Source organism: Pyrus communis, chromosome 7, assembly GCF_041283825.1.
Source record: "Pyrus communis isolate YQ-2024b chromosome 7, ASM4128382v1, whole genome shotgun sequence".
Classification (NCBI taxonomy): domain Eukaryota; kingdom Viridiplantae; phylum Streptophyta; class Magnoliopsida; order Rosales; family Rosaceae; genus Pyrus; species Pyrus communis.
The window spans coordinates 22,563,275-22,578,552 of NC_142571.1; the positions used below are offsets into that span (position 1 = coordinate 22,563,275).

Genomic DNA, 15,278 nt, shown 5'->3' on the forward strand with positions numbered 1-15,278 from the left:
GCTATGAGTATGGGTACATTGTCGCTTGAATTTTTAAAACCATACAAACCATCATGAATAGTATTTTTAAGGGAGTTTAAAATAAATAAAATTCATAATAATGAATGTACAAGTCTAAAAAATGTGAAAGCATATATAAACGTGCAAGGTTCCTTAACCTTGAAACGGCATTCCCTTCATTTTGCATATCCTTGAACATTTGGTTTTTCATAGTTATGTACTAATGCTCTCTTATTTTGGAGTATGTAACACTTGAAAAGCAAATGGTTTTTTTTTTGGCTTTTTTTCAATGTTTTGAAGTAATATTTATGCGACAATGCGGTATGCATATATACTAATTTAATATTATGTTAATGGATCATAATACCCTTTTACTTTAATAGGTGTTACACGACAAGACCTGTTAAGATATCGAGTATGACATGAATACGGAAAATACGACACAAATGCCAGATCTATCTATGAGGTGCAACTTGAAAAATAGACGGTTCGGATCGTTAAGATTCGATGTGGAGTGGACCCTACAACTAATCTTCGTTTTTATTATATAAAAAAATGAAAACTAATGAAAGGGCTCCAATCTTTGCATTTTACTCAAAAACCATCCACTAACTTTATTTAATGATAAGGGACAAAATAATAAATAAAATAAAAAAACATAAAAAAAACACCACATGCGCTGACGTGCATACACCCTACCCCACCCCTCATTTCCACTCTGTTTTCTCCCCATTGTTAGTTATCATTAGACATTATTTTTTTTATTTTTTTTGCTTAGAATAAGAGAAAGACTTCAAATTGAATTACATTTTTCCAGTTTTATTTTTGTGGTGTTGTTTCCCACTAGTAGTCAAGATGACAAGAGATTTTTCAATGTGCCCTGAACATAGAGTGATACACCATGTCTCTATACAAGTGATGAGATTCTTATGTTAAAAAATAAAATTTCCCAAAACTTGCATAATAACACATGGTATAGAAAGTTAAGATTGTAGGTGGAGAAGAAAAGGAAGCCGCAGATGGGTGGACAATAGAAGAAAATTAAGTAATTGGTGTAGAAAGTTAAGAAATTGAAGAGATACAGAGAAATTTTGATGAGTATTGAAGAAAATTAGAAGAAGAAATTGTGTTTGGAATGTGAGAATATGCCAAGAAAATTCAAGAAGAGTAGAGAGAAGAATGTAGTACCGTTAAGTTTCATAAACGGTGTAGTACTATTAAGTTTCATAAACAGTGTAGCATCGTTAAATTTCATAAACTGTGTAGTACCGTTAAGAAGTTCCATAAATAGTGTAGTAAGTTTCATAAACAATGTAGCACCATTAAGTTTCATAAAAAGTGTAGAAAATTTCATAAACAATTTGTGCGAGGACTCGTGGGTCCAGGCGTCAGATTTTTTTTTTTTAATTGTTTTAATATTAAAATTATGTCTTTTTCATTAAAATTTAAGTTTTTTTTGTCATTTTTTATTAAAATTTAAGTTTTTTTAATTAAATAAAATTATAGCATGGTTTTTTTTTATTAAAATAAACTTAGCTCAAACCCTTTCCATGAAAGTGTCAAAAAAAAAAAAAAAAAAAAAAAAAAAAAAGGGAATCTCATCCCTTAAAAGCTTCATTATATATATAAGTTTGTTAAAAAAAAAAAAAAAGGATATGTTATATTTTTCATCCATTAGTTGACGGAAAAAATTATGTGCCACTCATATGCATGGACATTTTAGTAATTTCACAAACTATGTTTGGTGTGTTAATCATCTTTTAACTCCGGTTATAATAAGAAAAACTTATTCATCAACGCCATCATTTGAGGAAAAAGATGAAGAAGAAGCTTAAAAAAAAAAAAGAGAGAAATTAGAGTCATATTCAACTTTCATTCCAAATTCTAATGTTAGGTTTTCCCTTATATAAAATAATAATACATAGTTTTCCAAAGTACCAAGTTTGTTTCTTGGTTATAGAACCGATTTATTATGAGAGTTTCGAGCACATAATTTATACACTCTTTTTTACCTCTCATACATCATTTTAATATTCAGCCACTGGATTGAATAAATTAAAAAATAATAAATGATATAAATTAATAAAGGATGTATGAGAAATAAAAAAGAATATATGGATATCATACCCTTTTAACATATGGAGTTTTCTTTAACACTAATGTTTCAGCCTGTAAAGCACACCAAGATGTCCACAAAAAAGTTCTAATTAAAAAATCAGAAAATTGTTGTTATCCTAGGTGTCCACAAACCTAAAAGATTAGTTCAGAACATTGAAAAAAGATTATTTTTCTGTTGTTGGAAAATATAAGTAATATTCCAACACTTGCAAGAAGCTCCAAATATTAGTTTTATATTTTTTATCCATGTGGAGTCGTGGACAAGAGATTTTCAATATGCTCATAACAGAGTAAATAAGTTATATATCATTATACGAATTTCCTCTTAATTGTGACATCCCACATCGCTTAGGGGAGTCATCCTTAAATGTATATTTCAATCCCTACCTAGCACGAGGCCTTTTGGGAGCTCACTGGCTTCAGGTTCCGTAGGAACTCCGAAGTTAAGCGAGAAGCAGGCTAGAGCAATTCCATGATGGGTGACCCACTGGGAAGTTGCTCGTGAGTTTCCAAAAACAAAACTGTGAGGGAATGGTAAGCCCAAAGCGGACAATATCGTGCTACGGTGGTGGAGTGGGCCCGGGAAGTGATCCGCCCCGGGCTGGGATGTGACAATTTGGCATCAGAGCCTAACCCTGGTCGCGTATGTGCCGACGAGGACGTCGGGCCCCTAAGGGGGGTGGATTGTGACATCCCACATCGCCCAGGGGAGTGATCCTTAAATGTATATTCCAATCCCTACCTAGCATGAGGCTTTTTGGGAGCTCACTGGCTTCGGGTTCAGTAGGAACTCCGAAGTTAAGCAAGAAGCAGGCTAGAGCAATCCCATGATGGGTGACCCACTGGGAAGTTGCTCGTGAGTTTCCAAAAACAAAACCGTGAGGGAATGGTAAGCCCAAAGCGGACAATATCATGCTAAGGTGGTGGAGTGGGCCCGGGAAGTGATCCGTCCCGGGCTGGGATGTGACATTAATTCTATAATAACATAAGGTAAACTGTCAATTTAGTTCATGAATTATCACTTCAGTGAAAATTAGGTCCCTAAACTTTTTTTTTTTAAATCAGTTATTGAATTATAAAAATCTGCCGATTACATCCCTAATATTATATTTGAAGCTACTATATTCGATTTTCCATCAATTTAAGTCACGTAACTTGTATGTGATACACATTGAAGGGTAGATTTGTAGTTTTTCATAAAGAAATAGTGTATGCAGTTAACTTTGATGAGTAAATTGGTAGATTTTCATAAGAAATAGTGTAAGTTAACTTTGGAGGGTAAATTAGACGTTAGACTCGCAACCTATGTGAAATGTTAAAGGCTTATAGGCAAGAAAATGAAGGTATTACTCTAAAGTGTGTCAAGTAACTTAAGTTGACGAAAAATTGAATAAAATAACCTTGAATATAATAGTAAGGATGAAATTAGCAATTTTTAATGAATTTTGGGACTTATTTTACCCAAAAAATAATTCAAGAACCTAATTTTCACTGAGATAATAGTTCAAAGACTAAATCGGCACTTCACCCAATAACATATAGTGTACCACTCCGTGTTCTGGACACATTGAAAGTCAAGCTTTTTATGTTTTATTATTATTTAGTTGAAAAACTGAATAGAAAGCACCCTGCCTAGTTCTACCTTGGTTTTTTTGTTGTTGTATGTTTTCACTTATGATATCAATTTTTTATTTCTTGAAAAATAGAAAATTAAGGTTTAGTTGTACTTAATCCATTGCATTTCGAAGTATAAAAATTGTTTATATTAACTGTTGATAGTTTTAATATATGTGTTTCACAAGACGACAAACAAAGACATTTGACAAGCAAATGTCAACACATTTTTACGCTTAATTAGGGGTTTTTTTGGTGTCTGAGAAGGTGTCTTTTGATGAAGGACCCTTATGGAAACGTGTTTGGGACAACTAAAGCTTCAAGAAGAGCCATCTTGGGTCTGTTTTGGAGTTGCATAGGGTCCAAAACATGGCCGTTTTATCTACTGCTAGATTCTCCTTGTCAACTAGGGATTATGTTTACTACTTTCTCTTAATTTATTTTGTTTATTAGTCTTATTCTAAAACTTTTTCTAGGAAGGATTTATAATGTAGTAGTATAAATAAAGCCTTTGGCCGGCCCTAGTTTTCTTCTTCTGGATGCGATTTTTTAAAGAGGAATTCGGCCAAAGTTTAGAGATTTCAGATTTTTACGTACAAGGAGTTTTCAATCTTTTCTTTCTTTCTTTTTTTTTCAATAAAAATTCATTTGATTTTAATTATTAATATGCATAACTAATCTCTTTTGCTAAGGTGAGGTCATAAATTGTTTTCTTTTCCTTCTATTTAATATTGCAGAATTTTTTTTTAAAATTTTTTTAATTAAATTCTTTTCTTCTTAAATTAGGTCATAAATCAATCTTTCCAAAATTTTGTTTTTAAATAATTAAATGGGATTTTTTTTTTCTTTTAAAAAGGAAGACAACAGATGGCAGACCACAGTTATCTACCCCTTCCAAGGGTCGGGAAGACTCACAGAGGCATTTTAGCCTCCATCTGGCCACAAGTCTGGCTGCCACACCAACAGCGGGTTTCGAACCCGAAACCTCCAGTTTTTAGTTTTAAGGAAGCCTCGTAATCCATTGGACCACAAGCTTATAATTAATTAATAATCCTTATGAAGAACGATAACCTTGTTTCTCTTACAAATATTTTACGTATTTTTAACCCTTTTTATGCATGTGATAAAAATCCTATCAACTATAATAAGAGAAGCTTGTTCATCGACGCTTTATCACCCTATCAACTATAATAAGAGAAGCTTGTTCATCAACGCTATCCTTTAAGGAAAAAAATGAAGAAGAAGCTTCAAAAAAAGATTAAAAAAAACCAAATCAGAGTCGTATTCAACTTTCATTTCAAATTTCAATGTTAGATTTTCCCTCATGCAATATAATAGTACAAAGTCTTCTAAAATTTGAACCTTGTTTTCTTCCTACATATTAATAATCTTGATTTTTTTTAAATTAATATTCTTATTATGTTTAGTGTGCAATGAGCATTGACAAACCAACCGCAAAGTGTCGAGTTTATGGGCTTATTTGGATGTACTTTTAAAATAATTGAAAGTACTTTTAGTGAAAATGTTTTTGGAATCAATCCTTAGTAAAAGTGCAAGTAAATCCTAGAAAAGCACTTAAAGTACTTCCTGGAATAATCACATAACTGGTGTTTCTTGCATAAAACACTTAAAGTACTTTTGGAACCTAAAAACATTTTCTCTAAAAACGTTTTCAGCCATATTAAAAGCACATTTAAACAAGTCATATTTCTTTGTTGTAGAAATGCATTTGCGTGTACGGAGTTTCCTGTAAAGCACACCAATGAGAAAAGCGTCTACAAAGTTGGTTTGTCCAAAAGAATTTCTAATTAAAATTATAAAAAATAAAAAATAAAAAAAAAAGCACGGATAAATCAAGGGTACATATATTTTGTTGTTCATTAGAAGTATCCTAGGTTTCTCTCCCAACCTAAAAGATTCATTCAGTTTGTACTCACAGGCATATTCTATTAATTTTTCTTACTGACCAAATTATTATCTTTTTTTTTTTTTGGCCAGGGGGGCATAAGCCCAAAAAAAAAAAAAAAAAAAAAAAAGATTACATAAGATTATCATGAAGTTATGAAATCCGAGCAATATCTATAACTAATAACCGACAACAAGAAGGAAGAGTTTGCGTAAAAAAAATAAACCTAAACTGCATGACAAGCCACAAATCCAAATAAGCCAAATTACCAACAACAAAATCTTTCACCGTAAAAATGTCAAATTTACAAAACTAGTTTTAGTGCATGAGAGCACAATAATTCAATACCAAACTTCACATAAGAAGATTATCGACTTTAGCATCTAAACCAAATTTAATATTTTGCCAACCCATCAAGCAATATATTAAGCAGAACACGTTAAAAATATTATTATTTTTTTTGTTGGATATGTAATATTCGAACACTTGGAAAGAAGCTCCAAATATTAAAGTTTTGTATTTTGTATCCTTGAAGACATGTTTTTTTGTGTTTTATTATTATTTAGCTGAAAAATCGAATGGAAAACACCTTGACTAGTCCTAACTTTTTTTTAGCATCTAAACCAAATTTAATATTTTGCCAACCCATCAAGCAATATAGTAAGCAGAACACGTTAAAAATATATATATATATATATATATATATTTTTGTTGGATACGTAATATTCGAACACTTGGAAAGAAGCTCCAAATATTAAAGTTTTGTATTTTGTATCCTTGAAGACATGTTTTTTTTTGTGTTTTATTATTATTTAGCTGAAAAATCGAATGGAAAACACCTTGACTAGTCCTACCCTTTTTTTGTTTGTTGGTTTTTCTTGGTGTTGTATGTATTCACTTATGATATCAATTTTTTGTTTTCATGAAAAATAGAAATCAAGGTCTAGTTGTACTTAATCTCCTGCATTTTGAAGTAGAGCAAATTACAGAGTGAGATTCACTTTGAATCTTTATGTCCAAAGCCTGCGAGCTAAGACATTCAAATTACTCAATTCTTGTTGTTGTTGAAAGTTATGTTATAGTCAAACACTTACAAAGAAGCTCCAAATATTAAAGTTTTAAATTTGGTATCCTTGCAGACTGATCAAGCTTTTTGTATTTTATTATTATTTAGCTGAAAAACCGAATGGAAAACACCTTGTCTAGTCCTACCTTTTTTTTTGTTGGTTTTTCTTGGTGTTTTATGGAACGAGATCCTTTCCGGATCACTCTTTCCAAAGCCCAAGGATCAAGTAATTCGGGCCTTTGAAATTTGATTCTACGGCTAAAAATTATTATAGCTTTTAAAAGTTTTTACTAACTTCTCTATTTTTAGCCGTTGGAACAAATTTCAAAGCCCTGGATCACTTGATCCTTGGGCTTTGGAGGAAGAGATCTGGAGAGGATCTCTTTCCGTGTTTTATGTATTCACTTATGATATCAATTTTTATTTTCTTGAAAGATAGAAATCATAGGTTTAGTTGTACTTAATCCATTGCATTTCAAAGTAGAGCAAATTACAGATTGAGATCCACTTTGGATCTTTGTGTCCGGAGTTTGTGGACCGAAAGATCTAGACCACTCATTTTTTGTTGAAAGATATGTAATATTCCAACACTTACAAAGAAACTCCAAACATTAAAGTTCTATATTTTATATCCTTACCGATCAAGCATTTTGTGTTTTATTATAATTTAGCTGAAAAGCCGAATGAAAAACACCTTGTCTAGTCCTACCTTTTTTTTGGTGTCGTATGTATTCACTTATGATATCAATTTTTTATTTACTGAAAGATAGAAAATATGAAGTTTTAACGAAACACTCATAGTACTGTTCACTTTTAACGAAAATGACATTTTTACTCTAAAAAGTCACTCTTGGTACTATTCACTTACAACACCTTTTTGTCATTTTGATTAAAATTTAAAATTTTCAAACCATTTTTATTAGTTTTCCTAGAAAATATAGGTTAGTTGTACTTAATCCCTTGCATTTCGAAGTATAGCAAATTACAATATGCTCCCAAAACACTTGTATTTAGTTGTTTTGATATCCTAAATAATACAGACCTGTTCCATCATTTTTATGAAATATATTTTTGTCTATTTCTCTTTGAAGTGTGAACAATATCCTTTTAAGTTATTAAGAAAATAGACATTGTTATTCCACAAAAATTGGGTCTATTTCGGGCCACAAGCTTCAACAGAATGAGATTTATTCTTGATTTTTGTGTTAGGAGGCCGTGAAGCAAGAGATTTAAACTGTTCAAGAGAGAGAGAAAGAGATCCAAATAGTTCAAATTTTTGAATTTTGATGAATTAAAACAGTGAATTGAGCTAATAAAAGTTGTAAAATCAAAACTAAATGGTTCGAGAAAACTAAATGGTTCGAATCTCTTAATCGACTTCAACACAGAAATCTAGAGTCCTCAATATCATCAAAACGAGGACAAGTTGTCTAGATAGGTTGATGGAATTACAGATAAGCACAAACAAAGAAAATGTGTCTGCATTATTATTTATTTCTGATGGGATGTCTTCATAATTATTTATGGATCAGGATTCTCTCCTGATCTTTGTATGAAGATCCTCATGACCAACAAGTGTGGACAGTTGGATGAAAATCCAACGGTTACAAACAGGAAATCCCTTTAAAGTTATAATAATTATAGCCGTTGGATTTTCATCCAACGGCCCACACTTGTTGGTTATGAGGATCCCCATACAAAGATCAGGAGAGGATCCTGATTCATTATTTATAACAATGACAAAGCAATGCTTATTAAAAAGATAGCTCTTATTTCTTTTTTACAAGTGTAACATTTATTACACAAAATGCTAAATTTCCAGAATGGTCAAAAAGAAAATCTTCTTTTATTGTTAAAGAAGGATGTAATTTTCTTCTTTTGACAAACTATATATTAGTGAGTTAAATTGTTAATTGTTAAGAGAGATAAATTAGTAGGGATCAAACCCACATCAGGATGATAGACATAATTACTTTTCATTACTGCGATAAAACGTAATCTGCGAAGAATGAAATTTAATTACTATCCAAGATAATTAAATTTATTATTTGTAAATAAAATACTTAAATGGATACAAATCTCGATAATTATTGCAAGATCCCTGATTTAATGTAAATGTAATGTACATGGGATTACATAAATAGTTTTGAAGACAAAGACGGACAGGGAGCTTTTATGTGAGCCTTGATAAAAATATTGTCAAGAATTTCAACTAATTGAAGGGAAAAATGAGTGCCTTTATACTAAAATTACAACGTGTCTCTATCCTCTAATAACAAAATAAAAATCAAGTCATCAAGTTCCTTGATCCAAAATACACATATGTAGTTAAATACTCTGACACACTAAACATTATATCCTAAATTTGAAAATTACGAGTGCGGCTACAATGGCACATGTCACTCAGTGCTACGATATTTATATAACATTTGACCGTTGTAAAAATCTATTAGATCTTGAGGTGTGATATCTACACACCCCATTTTACTTCTCACACACCTTTTTAATTTTTGGCTGTCAGACCGGATGAATTGAAGAAGATCAATGGACAAAAATTATCAAGGAGTGTGTGAGAAGTAAAATGGGGTGTGTGAATAGTACACCCCTAGATCTTTATATGTAAGATACAATCTTTTGATATTACTGTAAGAAGAATGAAGTACAAAACAGTGATCCAAGTGAGAAGGATATCAATGGTTAAAACAAAGGCACTTGTTAAGAGATTAAGTAGGCTGTTATGATAGTTAGAATATTGATGGTTAGAGATATAGTTAATTGGGATAGGGAGATAGTTAATTGGTTTAAGGACGTAGTTAAAAGAAGATTACTTGCTCAGTAAAATTGGTATCGAAAACACCTATATAGGTAAAGATTGTAAACCAACACAGATTGATGAAGTAAAAGTTTTACTGCTATACATTTCTCTCAATATTTCTCTCTGTTCTTTTCTCTTAAAGTTCTTCGATTATGTCAACTTTACAATTACGACCACTCATTGTTAGGTGTAATGGAAGTAAAATTGCAAAATAAGACATCCCAAACCAAATAATAAAATAAATTAAAAAGGAATTATCGAATTTGTAGACAAATTTTGAATTGGCCAGTGTGGGCAAAAATGTCATTTCAACGTTGAGAACGTAAAGCAAAGCAAAAACATGTTAAGTCAGGACTTACACGTAGCGACTACTGAGAGGCGTTGATGATCAGCCAAATGGCCGTTTCCTTCGAGGCAAATCAAAGAAATAAAACAAATTCAAAGTTTCAAACGTTGAAGAAACAGAAGAAGCTGCTTCAGTACCTACCCTCCCAAGTTAATTCTCAACTTCAAAAACAACCGATCGCCATTAAATCTTATTGTAAACTAAAACTGAGTTTATTGCTCTTCTTTTTGTTCTGCATCTTCTTAGAAGTAGCAGAGAAAAAACAATGGGAATTTTAAGCACTTTCTTTGGAATTGTCGGCTTTGGCATTGGAAGTCTGGTGGGACTCTTGGTGGGTTTCTATCTCTTCATCTATTCAGAGCCTGGGGAAGTGAAGGTAAAATCTTTTATTATTTGAAGCTTTTGATTTCTGGGCTTTTGAGATGGTGCAAGAATCTTTAAGTGGGAAAAGTCCTTGTGGTTTTTTTGTTGTTCATGGTTTTTGCTTAATTAATGGGGTATTTTGTGTTCAGAGAGATTTTGGATTAAACAATTGGTTAAACTTGCCTGTGTTGCATGTAGTTGATTGCATTCAATATCACCTGCATCTCACATGAATTTCTGAATTTCAGAAGAAACTGGGAATCTGCAAATTCCAGTTTTTAAGTTATTTTTGAATTTTGAGCTTTATGTCTTCAATTAGTTGAGAGAAAAGTTTATGCTGATTCAAAAGCAAAGTAATTGGTTTTCCGTTTACCCTTTTGTTTCTTGACTGCAATCAATATGCCGGCTGCATTCGGTTGCCTTTGAATATCTTCTTAAGAATCACGTGAAGTTTTCATCTTTCATGTCACTAATTAAATTAATTTCACCTCCCCTGCTTTCCCCTCGAGTCTATAAGCATCAAACACTGCTAAACAAAAGTACCGTGAAGTGTTACGTGCGTATAGTGCTCAACCTACTTACTGTTGCAGGATCCAGTTATCAGGCCGCTGCACGAATTAGATTCTAGCACTTTGCAAGGTCTTCTACCTGAAATACCGATGTGGGTTAAATTTTCCGATTTTGAACGAGTTAGTATCCCCTCTCAATCTTATTACATTGAGCTTTTGCCCTTTCTTTCTCTCGTTGCTGCTAACTCTTCACCTCTATGTTGGTTATATGCATCCTATGCAGGTAGACTGGCTAAACAAGTTTCTCGTCGACATTTGGCCTTACCTTGACAAGGTGATAATCTAGTTAACAGTTCTTTTTTTTTTTTACACTGCTTTTTGAGACTTGGTTTATTTATTGCGCAGGCACTTTGTTGTACAATAAGAAACACGGCAGAACCTATCTTCGCAGAGTACATTGGGAAGTATCGCATTGAGGCAATTGAATTTGACAAGTTAAGTCTTGGAAGTCTGCCACCCATAATCTATGGTTAGTCTACTCACTTTCATATCCTAATCATGAATACTTGTTACTTTTCGAGCACAAAAGGCATTTTGGTTGCCTTATATAGCACTTATTAATCCTCTTAGTTAAATTTTAAATGCAATGAATCTTCAGAACTTTAGGGCACTTCCAGATTTACTATTATATAATTTTCGTTTTTTTTTAATCTTTCAGGTCTAAAAGTTTATGAGACTAATGAGAATGAATTAATCATAGAACCGGCATTTAGATGGGCTGGCAATCCCAACATAGTTGTGGTGTTAAAGTTGTTGTCTCTAAGAATTACGGTTCAGGTAAAAGCAATCCTTAAAGAGAAGAAACTGTTCATTTTTATTATGATATGCTTGATTCATTCTGTTCAGAATACTGATTGTTGTTATTATCAGTTAGTGGATTTGCAAGTATTTGCAGCACCACGGGTTACTCTGAAACCTCTTGTGCCGACGTTTCCATGTTTTGCAAGCATTGTCGTGTCTTTATTGGAGAAGGTCCGATAAGAGCAAACTTTTCTTTTCATCTTTTTCCCTTTTTATTTTAGATTGCATTTTTCTTGACTGGTTTAGATAGCTTACATTTAAACGATGATTTTCTCCCATTATCTGCAGCCACATGTCGATTTTGGAATCAAAATATTGGGAGGGGACGTCATGGCCATACCAGGCCTCTATCGGTTTGTTCAGGTGCTTCACCAGTAATCCTTTTCTGGGTAGGATTGTGATTATACATTAGCTGAGTTTTGGATAGCTGTTTAGATGATTTATGTTTGCTCAGATGTTGATTTGATTTGCTTTAACTAATCGTCTACGTGTTTGCAGGAGACCATTAAAAAGCAAGTTGCAAGCCTCTACCTATGGCCCCAAACACTGGAAATACCTGTTCTTGATGCTTCAATGTGAGTATTTATGAGATGGCATAGCTGGCCTTGACACATCTAGCTCAGTCTTTCACCTTAAATTTTTTTAGTTCCATATGTTCTTTTACTTATATCTATTTTAATCCATGAATCAATCATCTGGAACCAGGCTTCACAGACGTGGAGCCATCACAAGATGACGGGAACAAATTTACTTCTATCAATGATCTATCAAATATACTTTTTGTTTCACAAAAATGATTTTCCTTTAAATCTTTTGACAGGGTGGCCAAGAAGCCTGTAGGGATACTTCATGTAAAGGTCGTTCGAGCACTGAAACTTTTGAAGATGGACATCTTGGGAAGTTCCGATCCTTACGTCAAACTAAACCTCACTGAAGATAAGTTGCCCGCAAAGCAAACCACCGTCAAGATGAATAAGTTGAATCCTGAGTGGAATGAGAAGTTCAGGCTTATTGTGAAAGACCCCGAAACTCAAGCTCTTGAGTTACAACTCTATGATTGGGACAAGGTTTTCCCCTCGCATTTTCTTTTGGCTCAAATACTACATAATAATATTCTGATATTTCATCCATTTGATTTTGTTATTTTCTGCAATAATGTGAACCCTTGTTAGCATTGACCTCTGCTTAATGCTAACTGCTACGGAATATGAAGCTTATCAATGATGTAGCCGTATGTCCTTTTAGAAAAGGGATGTCTTGTTCGTATGTCAGTATAGGTTCTCAAGCCCTTTTGGTCTCAAGCGTGTGTGTTTGAAAGCATATTCGTGGAACAATAATTCGGAATATCATCAGAGTTCGTTATACTTGTTCTTGCAAAGTTGGTCGTTAATAAGCTTCTACCAACTTCTACTGAATAAGAGTAAAATCGTTATCTTTTCTCTATTAATCATTAGTACTTAAATGGTGTCTCCATGAGTTACTCTTAAATCTGCTCTGAGTCTGAGGTAAGATTTAGACGAAAGATTTTGTTTGTTAATTTCTGAATTTGTGAACAAGGTGCAGTTTCAGTTTTGATCATTTTTTGTGTTGACAGGTTGGCAGACATGACAAATTGGGAATGCAGTTAGTTCCTCTGCAAGTGCTAACACCCGGTGCGACAAAGGAATTTGTGCTAGATTTGGTCAAGAACACAAATATCAATGATCCTCAAAACAAGAAGCGTCGGGGGCAAGTTATAGTGGAGGTTGCTTTTGTTCCTTTCAAATCAGAAAGCAGTAAGCATAATGGAACTAGTAATGGATATGGGAAAAGCGAAAGTGGAAAGTCATTAGAGAGTGATGAGTCCCTCAGCGGAGCTGGCGTACTATCCATTTTGATCCAGGGAGCTGAGGACGTAGAAGGGGAGCATCACAGCAATCCTTATGCCTTGCTTTGCTTTAGAGGAGAAGTAAAGAAAACTAAGGTGAACTTTCACTTTGTTTACTTTCAGCTCCTTTTTAACTTGAACAACATCTTGTGAACGTAGATTTCTCATGGTTCCAAAACAGGGATTTGAAAAATCCCGTAAGCATTCTCGTGGTTCCAGTTACCCATTTTCTTAACTTACGGTACTTCTATTTTGTTGGCAGATGATAAGAAAATCCCGCAATCCACTTTGGAATGAAGATTTCCAATTTATGCTTGATGAGCCTCCTTTGCATGACAAGATTCGTATCGAGCTCAAGAGCAAAAGCAGAGCCCTGATCCGAGCAAAGGTATGAAAAATACCATTGTTCCCTTATATTTATAAATGCCGTAATCTTCTCCACATGCTTTACAATGCTCAGATTCCTCTGTATCATCTCCTTTGCGTAGGAATCACTAGGATACGTGGAAATTAATCTTGCCGATGTGGTACACAACGGACGCATCAATGAAAAGTTCCATTTGATTGACTCCCACAATGGAAGGATACATGCAGAGCTAAGTTGGACAAAGGCCTGAAAACATGGGATTAGAAAACAATGAGTTGCAAGTAATCTCAAGTCTCGACTAACATTTCCAATTTGTTCCGACCGATGATTGCGCGATTAAATAGGAGGAAGAGAAGAGGAGAGGGAGAGAGAGTTTTGAATCTCGTAGATTGTTTTGATACTTCAATCTTTATAGTAAATAGGGTTTGACATTTCCGTTTTCATCCCAATAATTTTGAAGTAGATTTTGGTGATTTTGCTTTGGGTTAGAGTGGGCTGGATGCTTACTCTTTTTAAAATCAAAGTCCAATTTCAATTGTGCTAGCTAGACCAGGCTAGTTTGAGGCTTGGGTTAAACCCTCTGCAAGCTTTAGGCCAGACCAAGTCCAAGTCACATTTTCTATTTCCTTTATTTGGATGGCAGGGAGTGTGGGATAAACGTGGATGACAACACTGAAAGATTTTCAAAGTGAGAGACCAAACCAATCAGTTTCGAAAACGTCAGAGATCGTATGCGAGAAGAATACCACTTCTATTGAGTCTACAATACGAAAAGAACATGTTAACAAATTGAAGGCAAAGAAGAAGAAAAATTGACTACAGAGTCTGATTCTTATTTATTACCAAAAAAAATAAGAATACTACATATTGCCAAGACGGTTACATAACCAAAATACTACATCTTCTCAAGATTTGATTTTTCTACTAAGTTACAAGATGCATTTATAAAGATTGAACTCTAGACAAACAAGGTCCAATAGTAAACTCTTAAGATGTAGGTACTAAAAATACCCCAACATAAAAAATAAAATAAAAAATAAATAAAAAAACCAAACTACTAAGCTCTAACTTTTCTAGCAAAACTTAAGACATATATACTGCATGATAGGTTTGGATTACCGACGCCGAGAATTCTCTCAAGTTGAGCATGTAATATGCATGTCTAGTGGCAAATCTTGTATATATTGATGCCTTTTTTATTTGAGCTGTGCAAAATGAAAATATTGTTCTGTAATTTCATAACTGAGACCGAATAAGCCACTTTTTGGAGATGAAATGAAACTATGATTTGCTAAATCTTTTAACTGTTGCTTCCCCAATTGTATAGCACAAGTAAAGCAATGTTCGCTGAAGAGATTGAAACGAACAAGTAATTGCAGCACGTCAAAGAGAAGCAGCGCCTCCATTTTCTCATTAATCTTATTTAGGGTTTTGTTCATAATAGTT

General features: G+C 33.4%; 1 protein-coding gene across 2 annotated transcripts; it reads left to right on the forward strand.

The window, feature by feature from the left end:
* The first annotated feature begins 9,835 nt into the window (after window positions 1-9,835).
* On the forward strand, window positions 9,836-14,305 carry LOC137735237 (synaptotagmin-3-like). 2 transcript variants are annotated; one of them, XM_068474646.2, is made up of 12 exons: window positions 9,836-10,241; window positions 10,819-10,917; window positions 11,021-11,071; window positions 11,143-11,266; window positions 11,456-11,574; window positions 11,668-11,769; window positions 11,887-11,961; window positions 12,097-12,173; window positions 12,419-12,665; window positions 13,193-13,561; window positions 13,728-13,853; window positions 13,954-14,305. In XM_068474646.2, exons 1-12 carry the CDS (start codon window positions 10,131-10,133, stop codon window positions 14,080-14,082), a joined length of 1,629 nt encoding a protein of 542 aa, XP_068330747.2. In that variant the 5' UTR covers window positions 9,836-10,130; the 3' UTR covers window positions 14,083-14,305. The 2 variants fall into 2 exon arrangements, with proteins under 2 accessions (XP_068330747.2, XP_068330748.2); XM_068474647.2 differs by having other exon boundaries at window positions 10,115-10,241; window positions 10,826-10,917.
* The last annotated feature ends 973 nt before the right edge of the window (window positions 14,306-15,278 follow it).